At 40.3% G+C, this 23,719-nt stretch overlaps 1 protein-coding gene across 2 annotated transcripts in view; it reads left to right on the top strand.

The window, feature by feature from the left end:
- LEMD3 (LEM domain containing 3) overlaps window positions 1-23,719 on the top strand; it is a 53,610-nt gene that overhangs the window by 9,944 nt on the left and 19,947 nt on the right. For both annotated transcript variants that reach the window (XR_012585214.1, XM_074572464.1), the window contains exons 2-3: window positions 13,304-13,341; window positions 15,707-15,773. Coding sequence is in view for 1 of the 2 variants with exons in the window: in XM_074572464.1 (XP_074428565.1) it covers window positions 13,304-13,341; window positions 15,707-15,773 (105 nt within the window). In the remaining variant the exon portion in view is untranslated. The remainder of the gene's footprint in view (window positions 1-13,303; window positions 13,342-15,706; window positions 15,774-23,719) is intronic.

The raw sequence follows: 23,719 nt of genomic DNA on the forward strand, positions 1-23,719 counted from the left end.
AGGTGCTGCTTATGAACTAAAAAATGTGCAGATTGAGTACAAGTGCACATGAAGTAGGGGGGCAAAAAACCCCAATGGGATATTAAATCCAGACTTGTGTTGTTCTGCTGTGTAGGATGCATAGTATTAAAATCATTCCTCTGGAGGGAGAGCACACTCAAGGGAAATCACATGAAAGTAGCAGCCCTGGGAAGGAGCTGTCTGGTGATTTGGGGACCAAAGGCCACAGAGGGTCTGCCTGTCCCTTCTGGAAGGGAATGAATTGGCATGTGATGTTCTTTGACATTCAGGGGATGGGAACGTACTGAGCTTCTTAAACAAACCTTGGCATCAGACTACATGTTCAGCTATGCTTCCTTAAGCATGAGAAATAGTTTGAGGAAGGAAAGTTAAGATCTTGTTTTGTAAACTTCGTTTTATAGTTTAAGCACTTAGCTTCGTACTACTGTGTAGTGACTTACATACTAGAGAGTTCTCGTGTATCTACAAATAGCCAGTGGTGTGGTAAGGTTTTGTTGTCCGCAGTGTTTGAGATCTCAGTGAGAGTCACTTCTTCCTTTCCATCCCCTTTTTTTGCTGTTTCTGCGTGGCAGATGAGTTCCTTGCCAAGACAGGTTCTTCTCCTCTGTAGATCCACCTGGATAAGGGAAGTGCACACAGTACTACTAGAAGATTCATCAGGTTAATCCATGAGATGATGATGCAACCCTTTAACTAATAGGTGTAACCTGTTTAATTAATAAACAATTGTGATAACAATATTGAAAGTCTTAGTTCAAGCAGACTCTTCAGCTGAGTATAGGAGCCAATGGCAAGGTGTGTGTGTATATATATAAGGACAATGGTGATGTATGGCGGTGTGGTAGTCCAGTTGTTCCTTCAGATAATTTTTATTTGAACCAGACAGTTTATGCTATCGAACAAGTGCAGCTGGTATGGTAGACAGCCTGGAAGGTTAGCCAACTCTTTAGAGTCTTAGTCCAGCTGAGTAAAAATGGAAGTTACTGAATATTGCCTACTTTTATTAATTTCCAGTCAGGTGGTGCTATGTCTTACTGCTGAGCTCATATAATCATAGAGTTGGAAGGGACCTCTGGAGATCATCTAATCCAACCCCCCTGCCAGAGCAGGGTCACCTAGAGCAGGTTGCACAGGAACGCGTCCAGGTGGGTTTTGAATGTCTCCAGAGTTGGAGACTCCACCACCTCTCTGGGCAGCCTGTGCCAGTGCTCTGCCACCCTCAAAGTAAAGAAGTTCCTCCTCATGTTTAGGTGGAACTTCCTGTGCTCAAGTTTGTGCCCATTTACCTCTTGTCCTGTCCCCGGGCACCACTGAAAAGAGCCTGGCCCCATCCTCCTGACACCCACCCTTTAAGTATTTGTAAGTGTTGCTAAGGTCCCCGCTCAGTCGTCTTTTTTTCCAGACTGAAGAGACCCAAATTCCTCAGTGTTTCTTCTTAAGAGAGGTGTTCCAGTCCCCTAATCATCTTGGTAGCTCTCTGCTGCACCCTCTCCAGCAGTTCCCTGTCCCCCTTGAACCGGGGAGCCCAGAACTGGACACAGTACTCCAGATGTGGCCTCACCAAGGCAGAGTAGAGGGGGAGGATGACCTCCCTCGACCTGCTGGCCACACTCTTCTTGATGCAGTGGCACCCCAGGATGCCACTGGCCTTTTTGGCCACAAGGGCACATTGCTGGCTCATGGTCATCCTGTTGTCCAGCAGGACTCCCAGGTCTCTTTCAGCTGAGCTGCTCTCCAGCAGGTCTGCCCCCAGCCTGTACTGGTGCATGGGGTTACTCCTCCCCGGGTGCAGCACCCTACACTTGCCCTTGTTGAATTTCATAAGGTTCCTCTCTGCCCAATTCTCCAGCCTGTCTAGGTCTCTCTGTATGGCGGCACAGCCTTCTGCTGTGTCAGCCACCTCTCCCAGCTTTGTGTCATCAGCAAACTTGCTGAGGGTGCACTCTATCCCCTCATCCAGGTCATTGATGAATATATTGAAGAGGACTGGACCCAGTACTGACCCCTGGGGAACACCACTCGTCACTGACCTCCAACTAGACTCTGTGCCCCTAATCACTACCCTCTGAGCTCTGTCTTTCAACCAGTTATCTATCCACCTTACTGTCCATTCATCAAGCCCACTTTTCCTAAGCTTCCCTATGAGGATGCTGTGGGAGACCGTGTCGAATACCTTGCTGAAGTCAAGGTAGACAACATCCACCGCCCGCCCCTCATCTATGCATCCAGTCATTCCATCATAGAAAGCTATCAGATTAGTCAGACCTGATTTCCCCTTGGTGAATCCATGTTGAGTACTTCTGATAGCTTTTTTTTCCTCTACATGCTTTGAGATGACACCCAGAATGAGCTGTTCCATCATCTTTCCAGGGATGGAGGTGAGCCTGACCGGCCTGTAGTTCCTCAGGTCCTCCTTCTTGCCCTTTTTGAAGGCTGGAGTGACATTGGCTTTCCTCCAGTCGTCAGGCACCTCGCCTGCTATCCAGGATCTTTCGAAGATGATGGAGAGCGGCCCAGCAATGACTTCCGCCAGCTCCCTCAGCAGTCTTGGGTGCATCCCATTGGGACCCATGGACTTGCGGATACCTAATTGATCCCTCACTTGATCCTCCTCAACCAAGGGGAAGTCTTCCTCTTTCTCCAAAGTCTGGGACTCCTGAGGGCTGGGCCAAGCAGTAAAGACTGAAGCAAAGGCGGCATTCAGTAACTCTACCTTCTCCACATCCTCCGTCACCATGGCTCCTTTCTCATTCAGCAGGGGGCCCACAACTTCTCTAGTTTTCCTTTTGCCTCCAATATACTTGAAGAAGCCCTTCCTGTTGTGCTTGACATCCCTTGCCAGGTTTAATTCCAAGGAGGCCTTGGCTTTCCTCACTTCATCCCTGCACACTCCGGTGGCATTCTTGTAATCTTCCCAAGCAGTCAGTCCCTTCTTCCACGTACTGTAAACTTCCTTCTTCCACTTGAGCTTTTTCAGAAGCTCCCTGCTCAACCATGCAGGCCTCCTGCATCCCTTGCCCGATTTCTTGCTCTTGGGGATGCACTGATCCTGAGCTTGGAGAAAGTGGTGTTTGAATACCAACCAGCTCTCTTGAGCCCCCTCGCCTTCCCGAGCCCTAGCCCACGGGATCTCTCCAAGCAGATCTCTCCAAGCAACCCCCCAAATTCTATCCCCTCTATGTCTACATTAATGTCTGTGGAGCATATTCAGTACAAGAGCAGACTTAAGCAAGAGCACATTAAGCTACTAGCTTATTTACAGTATCATTTTTCATGACCTGTATTTGTGGAAAGCTAAAATGATTCTTACAATAAATTATCCTTTTCTCCAGTTTTATTTCTACTAGTGTAAGGAAATATTTTATAGCAACAGAATTTACACACACACTCTTACATTATATTACAAAGCATATTGTATTTCAATGAAGAAACAGCTGTCTTTTTCTATTAGAAAAAAAATGGCTCAGGAGAAGTGCATTTGCTATGCATTGTAAAAATTAGGTAATACTACATTCTTTGCACCCACATACTCTCCATTGTAGGCTACTGTTTATATGTAGGAAAAAGAAAGAAAAAAAACCCCACACTAAGACTGCTTTTATCAGCAGTTGCAAACATTACCAGGGGAAGCATTAGACTTCAGACACCTACCAGCATTTTACAATGGGTAGAGAATACCTTCACTTGCAAAAGAATTGGAACAGGCTTCTGTAATAGCTCCTCTCCATTCTTCTATGCTCCCTCCCACATGTTTTAGCTCCTTGTACTTTATAAGGTCAAAAAACATCCACAACTTCAATAAATGAACACAAATAAAAAACAAAACCAAAGATATTCAGAAGCAGGGGAAACTCCATCTTGAAAACATGTCAGCACAAGCATCTCAATGCTAAATTAGGAAGTGGTCTGCTTTCCTCAAACTCTGAAGTTCAACATGGAAAGCAAACTCATGAAACAAGTGTTATTAAAACACAGAAAATTTAAGAATAAATGAGAGTCTGCAATTAAATATTAAATCTACCACCACTCTGCCAAGGGGCCTGGTCTGGACAGAAACACTCCTGTGATCTTGCACAAGCAGGAAGGATTCCTGTCTTGAAGGGTTTCCAATGTAAAAGTACCCAGTTATAACCTCTTCTTCCAGATAGACTCCAATTACAAAGTATTAGTAATATACTACAATAGTATGAACAGTTTACAGCATCCAAAGATAACATTCAAAAGGAGAGCGCTGACAGGAGAACTGTTAAGAGACACTTAGTCATGGGAGCAAAGACATTAACAAAGTCAAGGTAAAGATCGCACAGGGATTTTTCATATTTAAAACTGGGGTTCTGTTGTGCCTCTGCCCTTTTAATCATTCAGCACACGTTGGTCTATCACTACTTGCTGCAATAAGAACAGCAGAACTGCTGAACAGTGATCTGTACAAAGCCTGAACACAGCAGTAAAATTCTGAAAATAGGTGCACTAGTGTATCCTAGGGAGAAAAAAAAAAAGAGCTACTCTATGCAGGACATACACAGGTAGCTCCTAGTAGGTCTCTTCTCATAAGAAAGATGAGCTTTCACAGAGGAAGCAGCAGCCAGCTTACCAAAATTATCCATATTAGCTAAACAGAAGAAGGAAAACTGCCCACCACATATAGCAGAAGTTTGCAGAGCTCAAAACCAGGATGAGCAAGGTGTTCAACACAGTCTCCCACAGCATCCTCATAGGGAAGCTTAGGAAAAGTGGGCTTGATGAATGGACAGTAAGGTGGATAGATAACTGGTTGAAAGACAGAGCTCAGAGGGTAGTGATTAGGGGCACAGAGTCTAGTTGGAGGTCAGTGACGAGTGGTGTTCCCCAGGGGTCAGTACTGGGTCCAGTCCTCTTCAATATATTCATCAATGACCTGGATGAGGGGATAGAGTGCACCCTCAGCAAGTTTGCTGATGACACAAAGCTGGGAGAGGTGGCTGACACAGCAGAAGGCTGTGCCGCCATACAGAGAGACCTAGACAGGCTGGAGAATTGGGCAGAGAGGAACCTTATGAAATTCAACAAGGGCAAGTGTAGGGTGCTGCACCCGGGGAGGAGTAACCCCATGCACCAGTACAGGCTGGGGGCAGACCTGCTGGAGAGCAGCTCAGCTGAAAGAGACCTGGGAGTCCTGCTGGACAACAGGATGACCATGAGCCAGCAATGTGCCCTTGTGGCCAAAAAGGCCAGTGGCATCCTGGGGTGCCACTGCATCAAGAAGAGTGTGGCCAGCAGGTCGAGGGAGGTCATCCTCCCCCTCTACTCTGCCTTGGTGAGGCCACATCTGGAGTACTGTGTCCAGTTCTGGGCTCCCCGGTTCAAGGGGGACAGGGAACTGCTGGAGAGGGTGCAGCAGAGAGCTACCAAGATGATTAGGGGACTGGAACACCTCTCTTAAGAAGAAACACTGAGGAATTTGGGTCTCTTCAGTCTGGAAAAAAAGACGACTGAGCGGGGACCTTAGCAACACTTACAAATACTTAAAGGGTGGGTGTCAGGAGGATGGGGCCAGGCTCTTTTCAGTGGTGCCCGGGGACAGGACAAGAGGTAAATGGGCACAAACTTGAGCACAGGAAGTTCCACCTAAACATGAGGAGGAACTTCTTTACTTTGAGGGTGGCAGAGCACTGGCACAGGCTGCCCAGAGAGGTGGTGGAGTCTCCAACTCTGGAGACATTCAAAACCCACCTGGACGCGTTCCTGTGCAACCTGCTCTAGGTGACCCTGCTCTGGCAGGGGGGTTGGACTAGATGATCTCCAGAGGTCGCTTCCGACTCTTACATTCTGTGATAGACTAGTTCCTGGGTGGATGTAGCAGCTGGAAGTGTTGTCGGGAGTGTTTGGTGGCTGGCACTTGACACTGCTGATGACATACCACACCTCCCCACAACCCTCCTGAGTTAGGGGTATGAAACACTACCTGACACTCTTCTACCTAAATTTCTCATCTGTCTATGGAATTGGCGACTTAAAATGGAGTATTATTTTCTCCCTCATACTGGTATTCTAAAGTTTGTTCTGTTTCTTGGTATGACTGCATTGGTTCTTGTTTGGACTCATTCACTTGTTCTTACATCTGTTGCCTACAGTTATTTTCACAGGCTCTTCTAGTAGAAAAAGTGAACTTTCAAGCTTTCTTCATACAGAAAGGCAGGTTGGACATTCTTCCTTTTGAAACACGTGGTGTCTGTACTATAGTTCTGTAGGGTTGGTTTTTTTTTTTCTTCCCTGAGTCTTGCTATGGTTGATGGAGATACTTAGGAAACGGAAGACCAGAAAGAAGGACAGGCAGTCTCTTTGTTAATATTTGCAGGTGTTAGTCTGAGGTATCAGCTCTGTTTGAAATAGGCACTTTAGTATAGTAGATTCTAGCTGGCAGCAGAATTCATGGAGTGAATGTGGCAGTAATATAGTGAAAATTTCCTCTGAAGTCAGCTCTAATGTCTTGGCAACTATTTCAGTTCTGGATTTATTTTATAAGGCTTTTTACTTAGAGGTGACATTCTTAAAAACTGAATTACAGCCAACTGTTCTGTTTCAGTTTTGCAGTACAAGGATATCTACAGGCACTACACAGATTAAAATATTTTTCTTTAATCTTTTAAGCACAAAACTTAAGGTTTTTGGGTTTGCAATCATTAATACAAGTACTATAGCGAAACTAATATTTTTACCCTGTGAAACTGAGTAATCTGATGAGAAGCTCTCCCAAAACACTAGGCTCTTCTTCAATGTGGACCAAATTTACATGACTCTCTCAAGAGCATCTTTAAACATTCAGGTCTATTCTAACCAGTATTTAAATAGGCAGGAGTAATTTGAGCATTTCTAGAAAGGCTGATACAGCTGAAATATGGAGAGGTGGCTTTTAAGAAGCAGTAAAGAACTCTGAAGAGAAATTCTGTTATTTCCCACCCTTTTACCTAAAATAACGAAGACTGCTATTTTCAGGGCTAATATAAAATGCGTCTGTACTGTCTGTCACAAATATGATAGTTTTAATTTTTTAGAGGAGGGTTTTGTAAAAAAGTGCTTATGAAATAGTTTGGTTATATGATCAACCCTTATATCACCTATTCACAAACAGAATGAATTCAAATGATATTGGGGTAAAATTATCCATAAAAGCTCTCTAAACTGAGACAGTTGAAAAACTGACTTGGTGTTAAGGAAAGATTCATCTGTTTTTAGAATTCTCTAATCCTTGTGGCAGATTGTGCTGTTGTTCAAAATTGTCATGGCAAAGGACTATTCAAACCATATTGCTGTCCTGATTTAGAAATATAAAAATTTTATCCAAAGCAAACAAAGATGATATGTAGTGAAGGAATTGCTCAGCTTGGTATATGAGTTGGTGTCTTAATATCAAAGCACAGAGATTTAACCTACTGATTCGAAGTGGTTTCTACCTGAATTAGTGCAATCTGGAGATGCAGGTCATGCAAAACTGCTCGTTTGTTTTGAGCGTTGAGTAATCGCAGAGAGGAAAATAAAGACAGGATTATTTTATTTAAGACGTTTGAAAGATGGAGCTCTGGAATAACTTATTTCCTGTAATAACTTGTTTGTTTCTCTGGCATTTTAAGGTTTAGGAACTTTAAGAGAAAATGTTTTAGAATTGTCAGACACATACACAGTGTGTCACTGGGTAAAATCAGTACTTGACCCCAATTTACCAAAAAAAAAAAGTTACAGATCTGTTAGATGATGTTGAAAGTACTTGGATTGTAAAATTATTTAAAACTTGTTTCAAAGGTCATGTAGAAAAAAGCTGGGCTAAAGGCCCATTTTGGATAGCAGTGCTTCCAGTATTGTTACTTTCTCTGTTAACAACACATTATCCAGCTAATGGCTTTGGGGTTTTTTGATGAAGAAATATTCTAGTGTAGAGCATTATCCGCTTATTGAATACACCTTTACAGGACAAATTTTTGAAAAAATACTGCTTCTGTTTTGGGATTAGTCTGCTTGTGACATGATGGGTGGGGAGGAGAAAAGTATTTCTCTGTTTGCAGGGAGAAACATTCTTGCTTCTGCATAAATTGCTAGCTTGGAAATGTGTGTTGCAGTGTACAGTCTCTGAATCTTGTGTGGATGATATTTAGCAGCTTTGGTATCATCACCTTGAGAAATTAAGTGCTTCAGGTTAAGCGGGATCCATGTTGTTTCTGCAGCTGTGGCTTTGCAGCAGCTCCTTGAAGTTGCGTTGGAAAGTTGCTTTTTTGTTTATAAAATCAAATTATCTGTATATTCAGAAATAGATTAGGGCATTACACTGATTCTGTTAAGAATGTTAGCTTTGTATTCAGTAGTGGTCAAGGAGGAAACACAATGGTAGGATTTTCTAATTTTGAGGAAGGTAATTGGGCACAAAGTATGTTTGAGAGGATATATTTGAGAATATCAGTATGGCACTAATAATCTATGGTGCTCCTTTATTTTTTTGAGTAGTGTCCAACTCTGGTCCCCAACTTCAGAAAGGAAAAAGCAGAGCTGCAGAAAGGTTCAGAGTGTAGTATGATCAAAAGCATAGTATGGCTTCCATAGCAAGGAGGAATAGGACTCTTTGAGTGTGGAAGAGTGAGGACTGAGGAAATGAAGTAAAGGCATGAGTATTATGGAGAAGGTGAATAGGGTCTGATTACTCACTGTCTCCTCTGTCGCAAGGAGGAGTTTCTCAAGTTAAAAAGTGGCAAGTTCAGAGTAAGCAGGGAAACTGGTTTTTCACACCTGCACGTTTAAGTTGTGGAACTCTTTGTGACTCTTTGAAGCTAAAAGCTTGCTTGGGGTTAATGTGGGACTAGATAAATTGGTAGGGGAAAAATACAATGGAGCTGATAATTTAGAAGAAGAAATAGCCTGCCACTTCTGTCTGTCTCAGGAAGCTTCTGAGGTACAAATTTTTTTACGACCGGCAGAATATTCTGTTGAAGTATCAGCATGTATTTTATATTCTTGGTCTCTGACACAGTTTTTGCCACTGTTCTGTTGATTTCCCCCCTCTAGTTAAGGATGGGTGTCTCTGAAAAGAGTAAAACTTCTTGCTACTGCTGGAGGCAGGATTCTGGGCTAGCTGAATCCTTGGTTTGTCGTAGTGTGACTGTTCTTCATACTTCAGTTTCGATGTTGACTGTTGAAGTGTATTGAATACTGAAACTGCAAGAATGGTAACACTGTTCAGGGTACATGGTAACATGTACCACAGCATCTAGGAGACAGCTGTAGTGGAAGGGTTAGCTACTTTTTTGGCATCATAATTTGATGACCAGAAGGTAACTGAATCCCTTATTTTGGTACCATGTTTGTGATATGATTCTAACTTGTGTCCTAAGCAAAGGCGTTTTTATTTGTGCATGTCTTCTTTATAGGTACGACTGCCTGTGAAGCTATGTCAGTCTTTGGAACTTGTCCCATTAAGACTCTATAAAAGCTGACTTGTGTGTTCACGAATGTCTGCAATTAGGCTGCAACTTTGTGTCTGTTAAGGCGCACTTTGAAGAAGAGGAGAAATCCCGCTTTGTGCTCCCTGCTTGTCTTACTGAAGAACTTTAAACCCTTGTAAATACTGTGTCTGTCTGCAATAGTTACCAATGTACTGGGGAGGAAAGTGGGGTGGTGGTGAGTGATTTTATTGTTACTTTAAAGATGAAAGACAGCGAAAATAAACCTTGTATGTTGACACGGACTGCATTTGTATTCCTAAAATTGAGCATCTCTGTGAGATGGCTTGATATGTGTATTTGTGTTGACAGCTTTGGCTGGAATGCTTTGGACCTGTGCTGTGACCCTTAGCTTTGTATTGGTGACTTTTTGTTATTGAGACTGAGCAGTTCTGTCATTCTGAGGAATTCTAGTAGTCTGTAAGTTATCGTTTACAGCTTGTCCCAACAGTTATGTGTGTAAACTAGTTACTTCTAAGGGTTGTTAGTAGTCTTTTCAGTTAACCAAAACAGGATTTCTGTGCTGCTTTGACTTCTTTTGCAGCCTTTTCGGTAATCTTATTGTTGTGTTCTTGATTAACTAGCTGACTAATCTTTAAATAAGATCCCGTCTTAAAAATGGAATTTAAATAGCATATCCCTTCCTGTTCTGAAAGCAAGTTTCATGGGAGAATGATGTCTCTTAGTGTGCTTGCTTTTTGTTTTTTCCATGTCTGGCTGAAGAATCCTATTATCATTACATCATTACACCTTGCCAGGAATAAAGCTCTTCTCCCAATGTATCAAACTTTTAAGCAGAATGTTTAGCTATTACAGTATTTTGGGGGAGTTGGCATGGTTCCCTTTCTGAAGTTTTTGAGGTTTTTCTTTCATGAAAATACTATTTTTTATTTTTTTTTTTTTTGTATCTTGTAGCTAGTATTCGCATGTGGCCAGGTTGCATCTCTCCTTTTTTTGAAGGCAGTGAATGTGGTTGTCAGTTGGTTGGCTAATCTGGAGAGAAGGCCCCCTGGGATGACAGTCAGGAGATTCCTGTTTTAGAAAATGATCTCCATAGTTTTTAGCTTCGTAGTATAAGTAGATGAGAATTTTTTCTTTGAAGTTCATAAAAATGTGAGCTTCAAGGCTAGTAATAGTTGCTGTATGGTAGAGATCTTGAACCCCTTTTGAGGAGGAGCCTTGGAAGTATGAGATGTTCCCATAAGAAACTCTTCTATTAGTAATTAGATATTAAATTAATGCATAGTTTTGTAGAACAAGAACTTGTTATTCTTAAAACTATACTTACATATTTTAAGAACTGTCAGGAAACATTTTGAACCAATGTTGATGTAATATATCAAAATACCTTGGGCATGTTGGAGTAGGTGAAAACTTTGCATCTGTGGCTGAAGCAGGTGGGAGGATTTGGTAAGAGCTTAGATCCTGGACAAAAGAAAGAAGGGTGGATTGAGAACAGGAATTACTGCAGTAGTTAAGGAGTGGCCTTATTAATTCAAGTTAATCAAGGTTATGTGGTAAATAGATGCAGATTGATTAACAGTTGTTAATTGCATTGCAGCTGATAAATTGCTGCGGTTGCATTTAGCATACTTGCCTCTTAAGGCATCAGGCATCCTAAACTATATTAACATCTTACATAAAATGTATCTCACTTATTGGTTAACTTGCCATAAAATAGCTAACTTCAGAGGGATTTCATGGAAGTCCTATAGTGTGAGTTAAAATAATGAGTTACAAGGGCTAATTAAATTTTTGTGACATATAGTTTTGGAGGAGAGTCCCTTTTTTGGGTCACTTTTAACCACTGTATTTGTGAAGGAGAGGCAGACATTGACATCTAATCTGGATTGTTTCATAAATTCAATATTTTAATGTATCCAAATAGGAAGTTGCTCACATGTGAGATTGACTTTACACTGGGATTGTGATGCTGGGAAAGTCTGAGTATAACCACCACCATTGCCTTTACTTAATTGCAGTACTGTTCTAGCGTGTGTAGAATTGCAGATGACAGTTTTCAGTTTGCACCTTTGCAGGCATGGAAGTATTGTATTTGTTCCATGGCTTTCATCAGTGCTAAAATACATGTTTGTCAGGTATACTGAAATCTAAACGTTGTTGTGTCTCATGCCCCACCCCCTTCCCCTCCCCTTCCCTGCCCCCTCCAATCTAAAACCATATAATCAAGATTTCATGTATGCTCAATAAGATTGACCTTGGGAAGAGACCATAATTACATAATTATCCTGTCTGGATAACTGACGATCAAACTGGGGGGTTGGCAGTCATCTAGAGCCTTGGCTGTGTTTCTCTAATCCTATTTTAGGCTATTTAGATTAAAAGTTTAGTGTACTGGGAATGTTCTGTAAAGTTGGGTAGCTCGGTAATCTAGTAGGCAATGTCTGAGAATTTGCACCTATCGAATGAAATCATGAAGTGGTATAGGGCTGGGTTTACTAGAGTGCTTGAACAAACCTTCTGCTTCTATCAGTGTTAATTAATCTGATATCTGATTCAAGTATTCAGATGTATGTGAAAACCAATCCCTGTGTTTGGGTGGTTTGGGGGTTTGTTTTGTTTTGGGGTGGGGGTTTTTTGTGGGTGGATTGTTTGGTTTGGGGTTTTTTTTTAATTTTTTTTTTTTCCGATTGCTGTGTCAGAGGAAGCTGAAGTGCTTATTGCTGTTAGGTAGGTAGCACACTTAACTTTCTCCTGAGCTTGGGCACATGGACAAAAGGTTGTTTGCAGAGTTTCAGGGGGTCAAGCTTTCTTCACCACTCAGAACGCATCTTCATTGCCCCACTGTTTTATACATCATTTGTTGGTTGTAATTGTAGAAATGTGTTCCTTACCATTGTTACACGTAGGTAGTCATTCCCGCTTCAAACTTGCCCTCCAAAATTAAGGAGAAGTGGGTCAGCATCTGGCATCTGCGCTTTTAACATCAGTGCAATGCCATTTACAATCTAGACCTTCAATTTTGTGTCAGGTTTCCCAGGATACCTTTCTTACTTTTGCGTTTGTGCTTGGTGAACTGTGGTCAGTAGAAGCTTCGTTTTCTGTATGAATGGCACATAGAACTGCTAATTTCTGTGCAAGCTTAAACCACGGGTGAAACAAGAATTTGTCTTAGAAAGGCAAGACAATATGCTTTAATGGTGATTGCTTCCTGCCTTGGTAACTTTTTAGTTACCAGCTGGTCGGTCTTAAGTGGAAGCGTAGCACAAATTACTTGTCTGACTTCAGCTTCTCTTCCATGAAGAATATATTTTTGTAGCCAAGAAGAATATAACAGATGCGCTTGTAGGAGCTGTGGAAACTGTTCTATTTAGAAAGGAAGGAATAGTCATTTAGTCATATTGCACTTCTCACCTGAGCTCTCAATGTGTCATCTCTTGTCAAAAGAAAATGCTGATGAGTTCTACAACTTTGTGTTGGATGGATTATTGCTTAGTAAAAAAGGTAGGTTTACTTTTTTAAACTAGACACTAAAAGCTTCAAATTATGATTTCAATGCAATTAAGTCATTAAAGTAAGTTTGGCAAATGGCAAGCATAGTTTTGTTTGCATGCAAATAGCTGTGAAATTTGCAGATCTACAGGAGTCTGGTTTAACCTAAAATGCTAATATAATGCAGTATCAAATGCGGAATTAAGTCAAAGGTTAATAGGTGCCTAATTGTTATTTGTCATATTATGGACTTCTTTGTTTTTATCTAAAGATTACAGTGTTGTCATAAAGCTACAGTGTTGCTATACCTTTTAGTATTTTCAGACCCTGGAATGAATGAACTTTTTTCTTTTTTTTTTTGACAGTCAAGAATTCCTTCAGTGAAGAATTACAAAAAATAACAGTAAGTAAAACCACTTAATATTGAGATTTTCAGTCTGTCAAATGATTGCATAAAAACAATATAGATCTGTTCAGAAGGATGCAGTTTCAGAATATTTTGCATGAGATGAGTGCATTTCTTGCAACTTCAATGTGTAATTTTTTGTTTTTCATCTCGGGCAATATAACTAGGATTGCACGATTTGTCTGTGGCATGCTGGTTGCTTTGTATGCTAAGAAAATATTACATGATTTGTGTTGTAGAGCTATGAGGAAAAGTTGTGGTGTTGTAAGTTTTGAGGCTGAATTTATCAGTTTGTCTCATACTGTTGCCATTTGTTTTGTCAACCTTGAAAGGACAGCTGGTAAGAGATGATTGACTTGAAACCCCAGGATCTTATTTAGTGCCACAGAAGAGCAAGGGTTAGCCTCCTTCAGAAAATGGATTTAAAAGTTTGTCTTTTTCACTTTGATTCTATTCTGTTACTTGTTCCTAAATTCACTCTTTCAACTGGAATATTGGGATAACCATTTTTTGAGACGTCACTATTGAAGGTATCTGTAGTATCCTTAGTTCTTCAGCATGTGTTTTGGTGGTTCTCTCTTATGGCCTTCAGTCTTTCTGCCTGATCTGTAAACACAGTGATCTGCTTTTGCTAGGCACATATAAGCGAGTATTGAAAGTTAATTGTGTAGGGTTTTTTGTTGTGGGTTTTTTTTTTCCTTCTCTCCAAAAGTGAATAATTGCATATTTTAGGTAGGTAGCCTTGGCTAGTTACTTGGGAAGAAAACAAATCTTTTGAAAAAACTGAATTTTGTGGGGTAAATTCTGAGGATTATTTCAGAACGACTCAGTAGTACAGAGAGAATGCATTTTGTGCACTGGATTTGACAGCTTAAGAACCTGTTTCTTATGTTACTTTCCTATGTGTTTCTTCTGTATTGTTCCACAGTAATCCTGCTCCATACTTGATTGTTCATTAGCTATGAAGGTTATACTGTTCAGTTCCTTCCTTTACATGGTCCGACCATTAATTTAAGAAAAAAGAATTTGGTCACAAAAGTGTTTCACGTGTCGGTCTCAGTGTAGCTATTAGTGAAGTCGTGTGTGTGGTAGAGGACTGATTTTCCTCTTCTACCATGCCCGGTATTTTCCAGCCAGGAAATGAGTTAATAAGGTTGGTTAATTTCCTGGGAAGTACCAAGTACCAACTATATCAGTTTAATCTCAATGATGATTTTTATAAGACCAGAATAGGGAGAGGTGATGCTGGTTGATACCTTCTATTGGGATTAATTTGTCAAATGTTTGATCAATGAAAGAAGTATTCTGTTACTTGATAGTGGTTTTCTTACGGAAAAAAATTGGAGCATTGAAATTTTGAAATTATGTCAGACAGGGCTGGTGCATCAGGGAATTAAAATATATTTAGTCTTTTTCAATGTGAGTGTAATCAGCAGATGCACAAACTGAAAAATTAACTTTTGTTGCATATTTTCTGAGTAAAGGCTCTAGTCTTATCTCAGCATTTGATTCTGCTACAAGAGTCAGAGCCAACATAAAAACCAGACAAAAACCACGTTTTAGAATGGCCTTTAGTACTCATTGTATGTAATTGCAGGTTCCTCATCTTCATATTTTGAATAATTCATTCTAATATAAAATATTTCTGGATATATTTCAATGAAATTGCTCAATATTGTGATAAAAAAGTTTTAACTCTCCTTTAAGTAACAATTATATGACGTTTCATATTCATGCTTGTTTTGAGAATTAGATCTTTTAATACTAGTGGCATATGCAGGAACTATCAGTAAGATCATATTGTCCACAGCTTTCTGGGGTTTTTGTTCATTTTTTTGTTGTTTTGTTTTTTAATTAAGTTACCGTAGTTTCAAGGTAGACAGCAAAAATCTTACTTTGCTTGAATTTTATGTAGGAATATGACCAGCTGGTGCTTCAGTGTGGCTTGTATGAACTGTCAGTGCACATTTATTAAGAATAAAACTATTTTATTTTTACATGGTAGATATCAAAACAACCCCAACCAACCCACCAAACTTCTGTGTCATTGCACTGTTCTCTCAGTAGTATTAGAATAACTTTTTAAATTGCCAGCTGTAACTGGCAGATCCATCGGAGTCCAGGCTATGATCTAGTTTAGTTTCAGTCAAGGTCTGAAAAATCAATATTGTGAATACTTTGATTCAAAATCTATTTCTTGCGTCATTGTTCATATGTGAAACACTACAGCTTTCCACCTGTACATGTGGAAAAAAAAAACGTGTTGTCCCCCCCACGGTATATAAAGATTTTTGGGCTAAATGGAAGAAAATACATCTCTGTGAATATTTGTTTTAACATTAACGTGTTTTTCTAATTCTAGGAAGATGAAATAAGTCTCATGATGAACAGCTTATATGCACTTCATGATAAATTGGCACAAGTAGCAGGTAACACTTTAAAAATATTGTGACTAAGTGTTATGGCAACAGCTACAAAGAAGTCTATGCTCAGATAGTGATTTGCAACAACTGGTATATGCTGGGGCACTGAGCCATTTAGAGTTCCATTTTGGGAAACTAGAAATCCCATTTCTACTTCACTTACACTGCCTATTTCACCAGTGTAGCACCTCCTATTGCAATGTTTTTTTTAGTTAACGGGATAGGCTCTTGAATATTGTGATCCTGTATGGTTTTTGATCTAATGTCTTAATGCTTTATTAGTCTGATCTAATTTAAAGGTTTAAATATGTTATATTTTGAGAGGAATATCTGTTTCTTTTAAAACTAGTTATTTCACTATAATGGAAAAATGTCTGAAAACCAAAATATTTTGCAACAATCAGAAAATGCTTACTAATACGATGAACAGTAGTGGTTGAAGAAGATTGCCTTGTTAGACGTAATAATCCAACTTAATCATACTAATTATGTAGTAATGAAAAGTGCTGTATATAGTAATGTGTCAGAGATGGTGTTTAGAATTAGTATTAAATATTGAATATTCAAAGTAGAAAAATACAGTCCTTTTGCCTAGAGTTATAATTTATACAGCTTTAACTGCACATATATTTACATGTCGCAATCAGGAAATAGTGAAGTTAAGACTGTGTTTATAGCTTTGGCATCTGGTGAACGTGAGTTACTGCAGAATCTATTTCATGACTATTAAGCCTTTCCTATTTAATCCATAATGTGTTTAGGAGGCAGTGGTTCAGCTTTTGTTTTTTAACCCTTACTGTTCTTAGTGCCAGCTATTTGTTTTGCAACAGAAAGGTTCACCAAGAAGACTTTTCCACTATTATCAGATTGTACAGACATTTCTCAAACACTAAAAAAAATTGTGGAAACAACTCTTGTGTCAGCTACAAGGCTGACAATTTAGTATGTCAGGGTTATATAGGAAATCTGTGAGAAATTTGAGCAGCTCTGTAATACCTTTAAATTGCAAGAGTAATCTTAGAATCATAGAATTGTTTAGGTTGGAAAAGACCTTTAAGATCATAGAGTCCAACTGTTAACCTAACACTTCCAAGTCCGCCATTAAATCATGTCCATCAGTGCCACATCTACACATCTTTTAAATACCTCCAGGGATGGAGATTCAACCACTTCCCTGGGCAGCCTGTTCCAATGCTTGAAAACCCTTTTGGTGGAGAATTTTTTCCCTAATATCCAATCTAAACCTCCCCTTGTGCAACCTGAGGCTGTTTCCTTTTGTCCTATTGCTTGCTGCTTGAGAGAAGAGACCGACCCCCACCTCGCTACAACCTTCTTTTAGGGTAGTTGTAGAGAGTGATAAGGTCTCCCCTCAGCCTCCTTTTCTCCAGGCTAAACAACCCCAGTTTCCCTCAGCCGCTTGTCAGAGTTGTGCTCAAGACCCTTCACCGTCTTTGCCCTTCTTTGGATGCGCTTGCGCACCTCAGTGTCTTTCTTGTAGTGAGGAGCCCAAAACTGAACACAGTACTCGAGGTGGGGCCTCACCAGTGCCGAGTACAGGGGGACAATAATTTCCCTAGTCCTGCTGGCCATGCTATTTCTGATACAAGCCAGGATGCTGTTGGCCTTCTTGGCCACCTGGGCACACTGCCGGCTCGTGTTCAGTTCGTTGTTTACCGATACCCCCAGGTCCTTTTCTGCCAGCAGCTTCCCAGTTATCTTTCCCGAAGCCTGTAGCATTGCGTGGGGTTATTGTGACTCAAGTGCAGGACCCAGCACTTGGCCTTGTTGAACCTCATACCATTGGCCTTGGCCCATTGATCCAGCCTGTCCCAATCCCTCTGTAGAGCCTTCCTTCCCTCAAGTAAATCGACAGTCCTGCGCAACTTGGTGTCATCTGCAGACTTACTGAGGGTGCACTCTATCCCCTCGTCCAGATCATTGATAAAGATACTAAAGAGAACTGGCCCCAATACTGAGCCCTGGGGAACACCACTTGTGACCGCCTGCTAACAGGATTTAACTCCATTCACCACAACTCTTTGGGCCTGACCATCCAGCCAGTTTTTTACCCAGCGAAGCGTGCGCTCATCCAAGCCATGAGCGGCCAATTTTTCCAGCAGAATGCTGTGGGAAATGGTGTCAGAGGCTTTACTAAAGTCCAGATAGACAACATCCACAGCCTTTCCATCATTCACTAAGTGGGTCACTGTGTCATAGAAGATCAGGTTAGTGAAGCAGGACCTGCCTTTTTGTAAACCCATACTGACTAGGCCCGATCAGCTGGTTGTCCCATACAGGTACTCAAGATGATCTGCTCCATAACCTTCTGAGGCACTGAGGTCAGACTGACAGGCCTGTAGCTCCCTGGATCCTCCTTCCAGCCCTTCTTGTAGATGGGCATAACGTTTGCTAATTTCTGGTCAACTGTGACCTCCCTGGTTAACCAGGACTGATGATGAATGATGGAAAGTGGCTTGGTGAGCAATTCTGCCAGCTCCCTCAGTACCCTTGGGTGGATCCTATCCAGCCCCGTAGACCTGTATGTGTCTTAAGTGGTGTAGCAGGTCACTAACCATTTCCTCTTGGATCATGCGGGCTTGAATCTGCTCCATGTCCCAAAAGCTTCCTGAAGAAGCTTTTTGTTTCTAGAGCATTTACAATATCTGCATTGAATAAAACAGCTGTTTGGACGAAACCCACAAATTTCTTCTTGTTTGTATTATTCTTCAACCCAAAATACAGTGAAAGAATGATGGTTAACCAGAGTGCATGTAAAGTAGTAGTTACATTAGTCTTCATTTTGTTTCTTTCTGACTGGATGCCTTGCAGTGTTCATTTTTCACAGTCAATTACATCTTGATATATTTTTATCTGTTTCAAACTATTTCATACTTAATAGATGGAGGGACTCTATCAGGGAGTGTAACGACAGGATGAGGGGTAATGGTTTGAAACTGAAGGAGTGTAGATTTAGATTGGATATTAGGAAGAAATTCTTTACTGTGAGGATGGTGAGGCAGTAGAACAGGTTGCCCAGGGAGGTTGTGGATGCCTCATCCCTGGAGGTGTTCAAGGCCAGGCTGGATGGGGCTTTGAGCAGCCTGGTCTAGTGGGAGGTGTCCCTGCCCATGGCAGGGGGGTTGGAACTAGATGATTTTTAAGGTCGCTTCCAACCCAAACCAGTTTATGATTCTATGGTAGTAGATATTTCTGTACTACATATCATTGGGGCCAAAAGATTATTTTTTTTTTTTCCGTGCCGGGTAGCCAATCTCTGGTGTGTAGGAATGTCTTACAAGACTCACAGCTGTGTACAGTAGAGCACTAACTTGTGTGAAGTGGAAGTAATGGGTTATGCTACTTCTCTCCTTCTTTTGAAAAGAAAATATAACAGCTTGCTATTCCCTTAGTGTCATCTGCCCCTCCAGTGGCCATACAGTAAACCTGGATAAAAAGGTTTGGCACCTCATTTCTACATCTGTGGAAGAAAGGGAGTTTTCTTCATTAGCTGGGGCTTACTTATGTGCATGTACACGTAGAAAAATGTTTACCTGTCTGCCTTACGAGAGGAATTTGTATGGTCCAAGATGACTGCTTTCTTCCCCAGGTGTCAAAGGTGCATTAATCTCTATTAATCTATTCCTGGCCAGGAGAATCTTCAGTACTTAATTTCAAAAAATATAGCTATACTTTCTGGTTAGATGATCCCCCAAACTGAAGCTGTACTGTGAGATTACCTGGTTGCTCAGCAGAATAGCTTTCCTGCGGTCTGAAGAATGACCTAATTCATCTGTGCTTAGACAGAAGTTATCCTCAATGCCAAGTTTCTTCAGGTATGCAAGGAAGTCTGCCATTTTTAAATACCATATTGATGTAGACCTGGCACAATATCTGGAAGCTGTCTAAAAATCATAGAACAGAGAAAGCTGCTAGAGAGATGCGGGATTTAAAAGTGTTGATCTTGTACACAGTGCACCACTTCAAAAGACAGAGAAGTAAAGGAATATAGTTTTAGTAAAAGTGATGCTTTTCAGGTCTTTCTGTCACATACTTGGAAAAGTTTCTCTCATTTCATACTTGGCTATGAATCGTTTGTTCATGTTATAACTATTAATATTAAAAAGGCAGGCTGGAAACTTGCAGTAGTCTGTTCTGTTAAGCTTTATTCAACATCTTGTCTACCATGAAGATGGTCACTTCAGAATTTGATTTCTAGACCTCTTTGTTTTATTAGATTTCTTACATTTTTACTGAGCTAGTTTCTTGCCTTGACAACTTCTATTGGAGAGCAGGGAATGGAGCTCTTATTTTAGAAGGTAAAACACTGAAAGTTGTTTGAAGGAAGAAAAAGTCAGGATAACAGTTTGTTAATTTTATTTGACTTAATATACTGTGTTCCAACTGTAGATGCCTGTTCTGTACTGTGGTGCTCTGATATGATGTAAAATTATTTAATTATCCTATATAAAAATAGATTGCCTTTTTAATGCATCACTGTTCTCAGAATTACTAGTCTGCCAAACCTATGATGAGTAATGCCTACCTCACAAGAAACTAAAGACAGAAGCAGTATCTACTTGTCCAGTTCCAAGTTGAAGTTTGTGTTCCTGTCTAATGGTTCAGCCTTTCTTCAGAGCAGCAACTTTTTATAGACAATATATATTTCAGTGCCTAACTCTTTCTCCTAAACCACAATATGTGCTTTATTTAAATTAGACTTCCTTCAGGCGAATGTTAATTACTGGATTTTTGGTCTTTCATGGAGAGACTTCAATAGGTCACGTCTATTTTCAGTCAGGCTTGCAAAATGAATAAACCTAACCGCTATATCCACAAGAAGCAGCCAGCTACCCATGAGTATGACCCTGCTTTCTTGTACCTAAAGAATTTTTATTTAGTTAGTCGTTTCTTTTGCTTGGCATTTTCCCCAGAGTGGTGATCTGTCAGATTTAGATGGTTTCCTTCTGAGCTAATGGACAGCACAGGTCCTTGACATGGAGGTATGAATTAGACTTCCATACGTATTAAAGCTTACTGATAAATCCATGGCTGGAAGAAAATCCTGGTAAAACACTAGGTATTACTTAATAATAATTTCAGGTGTCAGCTACTGTATCTGACTGCTGTCACAGGCTCTCTGTTCAGTCATTCTCCTTAATCTTTATTTTTTTAGGTAATTGATACTGTCCTGTTTCCAACCAGTGATTTAAAGACTATTTAGCAAGTTCTGTTTTTCCACAGTGTTACTAAACTGTTAAATTTGCCTTTGTGAGATGAGGCATTCTTACTTGCTCTTATAACACTTCTCTGTTCCTTCTTTTCTTCAGCTACCCACTTTAGTGTCCTGCTGCAAGTAACCTGTAAAGTCAGTTTCAAATACTCTAGCCTGCATGGAAAAGCAGATCTGACTTATTTTCTGTATTGAAAGCAATTGTGAGAACAGATTTAAATGTTTCTTTAGAACTGAGACTTTAGTTGCTTTTTATTAGTATTTCTAGAAGAACTCAACTTCTTATATGGCTTGCCCAAGTCCACTAACATAAGCTGAAAGGTAATTTTGTTATCCTTGCTGGGATGTGTTGCTTCTTGCCTTCCTACTAAGGCAAGTAGAATGGTTCTCTGATTGCACTTGAAATTGCAGTGATCTGTGCCCAAGAAAAGTTTGAGCACAAAGATCCATGCTTTTTGTAAGCGTGCAATAGACATTTTAAGAGGGGCAATTTTTACAAAGAGCTCAGACATATCTTGTAGCAGACCTGTGCAAATTTTTTTATTCCTGGATATAGGGCCTCACATGGAACAGTTGGGAAACATTTTTGGCACAGACTATGGAAAGTGGTTTTCCAAGCCAAGTGGTTAATGATTGCACCAAAGTTATTCAAAGTAAGCCTTCATTTGCAGAGCTATTAGCTAAAGCAGTGACTGAAATGGCATATAGGAATATCCTGCTGTTTGCTGTAAAACAGAAGGTTGTCTGACTTGTGAATTGCCTGACTTTCTGCAGGCTTTCAAATTCATGGGTTTCTCAGAAGAACGCTGTTAAATGGTTCTCAGCAATAGATGGCTTAGAATGAGAAACTGCCATCTCCAACAGCTTTTTGTACAGGACTGAAACTCTGTAACTCTGATTAGCTTGCTCATTTAAAGAGTGGGATGCAAGAAGAAAGTGGTATTTTATTTTATTCATTTTTGCTCCAGCATTGCATGAGGGTAATTTGAACTGATGGGCCTTAGACATTGTCAGAGCCTAGACACCAGTGGCATTTTTAACTGTTAAACTTGTTTAGAGGGAATATAGTCTGAAAAAAAAGATCAGAAGCAGGACTGTGAGGAAGCTGCGTGCTGGTTTTTGAAGATGAGATCAGAAGCTGTGAAGTCAGTGTGGTAGCTGCATACTGCATAAACGTAATTCCTGGAAGAAGGCAAATAAGATTAGAATTCAAAACTACTAAAATAATCCAGTAGTCCCCCATCTAAGGGAGCTTTTGTCCTCATGTAAGAGGTAGTAATTCTTGTAAGATTTGAAAATCCAAAATGAATCCTGAAACTTATTTTTAAGAATTCATTTATCATAATCTGATCTCCTGCTTATGTATTTTGTTTGTTTTCGTTTCTGTGTATTAACCTCACCCTTTCTATTCTTTCTTATTTATTTCATGTATGGGCTTCCTGCTTACCTAGATAATTAAAAAGCAAACAAAAGCTCCTAAGCAGAAGGGGCTTATCCCCCTGCTCTCACAAGCTTTTTTTGCTCAGTCAAATTATGACTAGCATGCTTTTTTGGTGTTAGGAAGACTTCAGGTCATGCCGAACAACGAAAAAGAGCTTAAATGCATGAATACCCATCAGACTTGCTCATGTCATGTCACTTAATACCTGATTGAGACTGTACATACAGCTTTTACAGAGTTATATTTTGGGGTTTTTGTATTTATTCCATCAGTTCTAGATTTAAAACAGTATGTTTACACCAGCGACTGTATGAGTATGATATATAGTTATCCCAATCTGCTGATCTTGAAACATGAAAACACTGGTGATTGCATATGTGAATTTACAGGTTGCAGAGTTTATGCTGCACGAAAAGAATGTCTGCCTAAATTACATACAGGAATAGCTCATAACTGCAATTCTGGTGCTGACTTCTAAATTCAGAGCATTTTTTGGCAAAGGTGCTGTCACTTTTCAGCCATGATCTCTGAAGCTTTGGTGTTACAGTAGACTCGGGCACTTTGAAAGTCTAAGACGTTGCATGTTAATTATCAGGTCCGACAGTTTTTAAAGTAATGTCTTCTCTGCCCAGTGCTTCATTGAAAATACGCACGTGCACACAGGCTGAGTTCCAGCAGCACTTCTAGGCCAGATTAGCACATGAGCACTCTTAAAAACAGTGTTCTTATTTTTCTATAACCCATCAGTAAGAGAAGAGCATCCCTGTTATGCTGATGTGCTTGCAAGGCCAAATTCACTTAAATCTGTTGCAAGTGAATTGAACAAAACTTCGCTTTAGCAGTCTGAGAAGGACTTTTGCTTCATAGAAGCTCTTATTTCTTCGAAACTGCTACTGTGAATGAGACATGAAGATGCTTCTCCATAACTTGCTAGTGTTCCCTAATTTTTGCTTAGATTGCCTCAAATGTTCTCGTTTGTGTAGGGAATTAATACTTGCAGTTGCTCCATATAAGGGGTATTCCAATGTGGAGTAATTCCAACTTTAAATACTTTATAAGCAAAGGTTTATATTTTGTATATGCACGAGTATTTTAAACTTTCATAGCCTTGCTCTGGCTTTGGGAATAAAACAGCTTGGCATAGATTCAGGATGGTATGGAAGGTGCAACCCTGAGCCAGTGAAAGACTGCATTTATTGTTTCCTATTTTACTGGTTTGGCACAGTAAAATCATAGTTACAGATGCTAATTTCTTTTTGCTTAAAGTAAGATCAGGAAAAA

This window comes from Larus michahellis, chromosome 1, assembly GCF_964199755.1.
Source record: "Larus michahellis chromosome 1, bLarMic1.1, whole genome shotgun sequence".
Taxonomy (NCBI): domain Eukaryota; kingdom Metazoa; phylum Chordata; class Aves; order Charadriiformes; family Laridae; genus Larus; species Larus michahellis.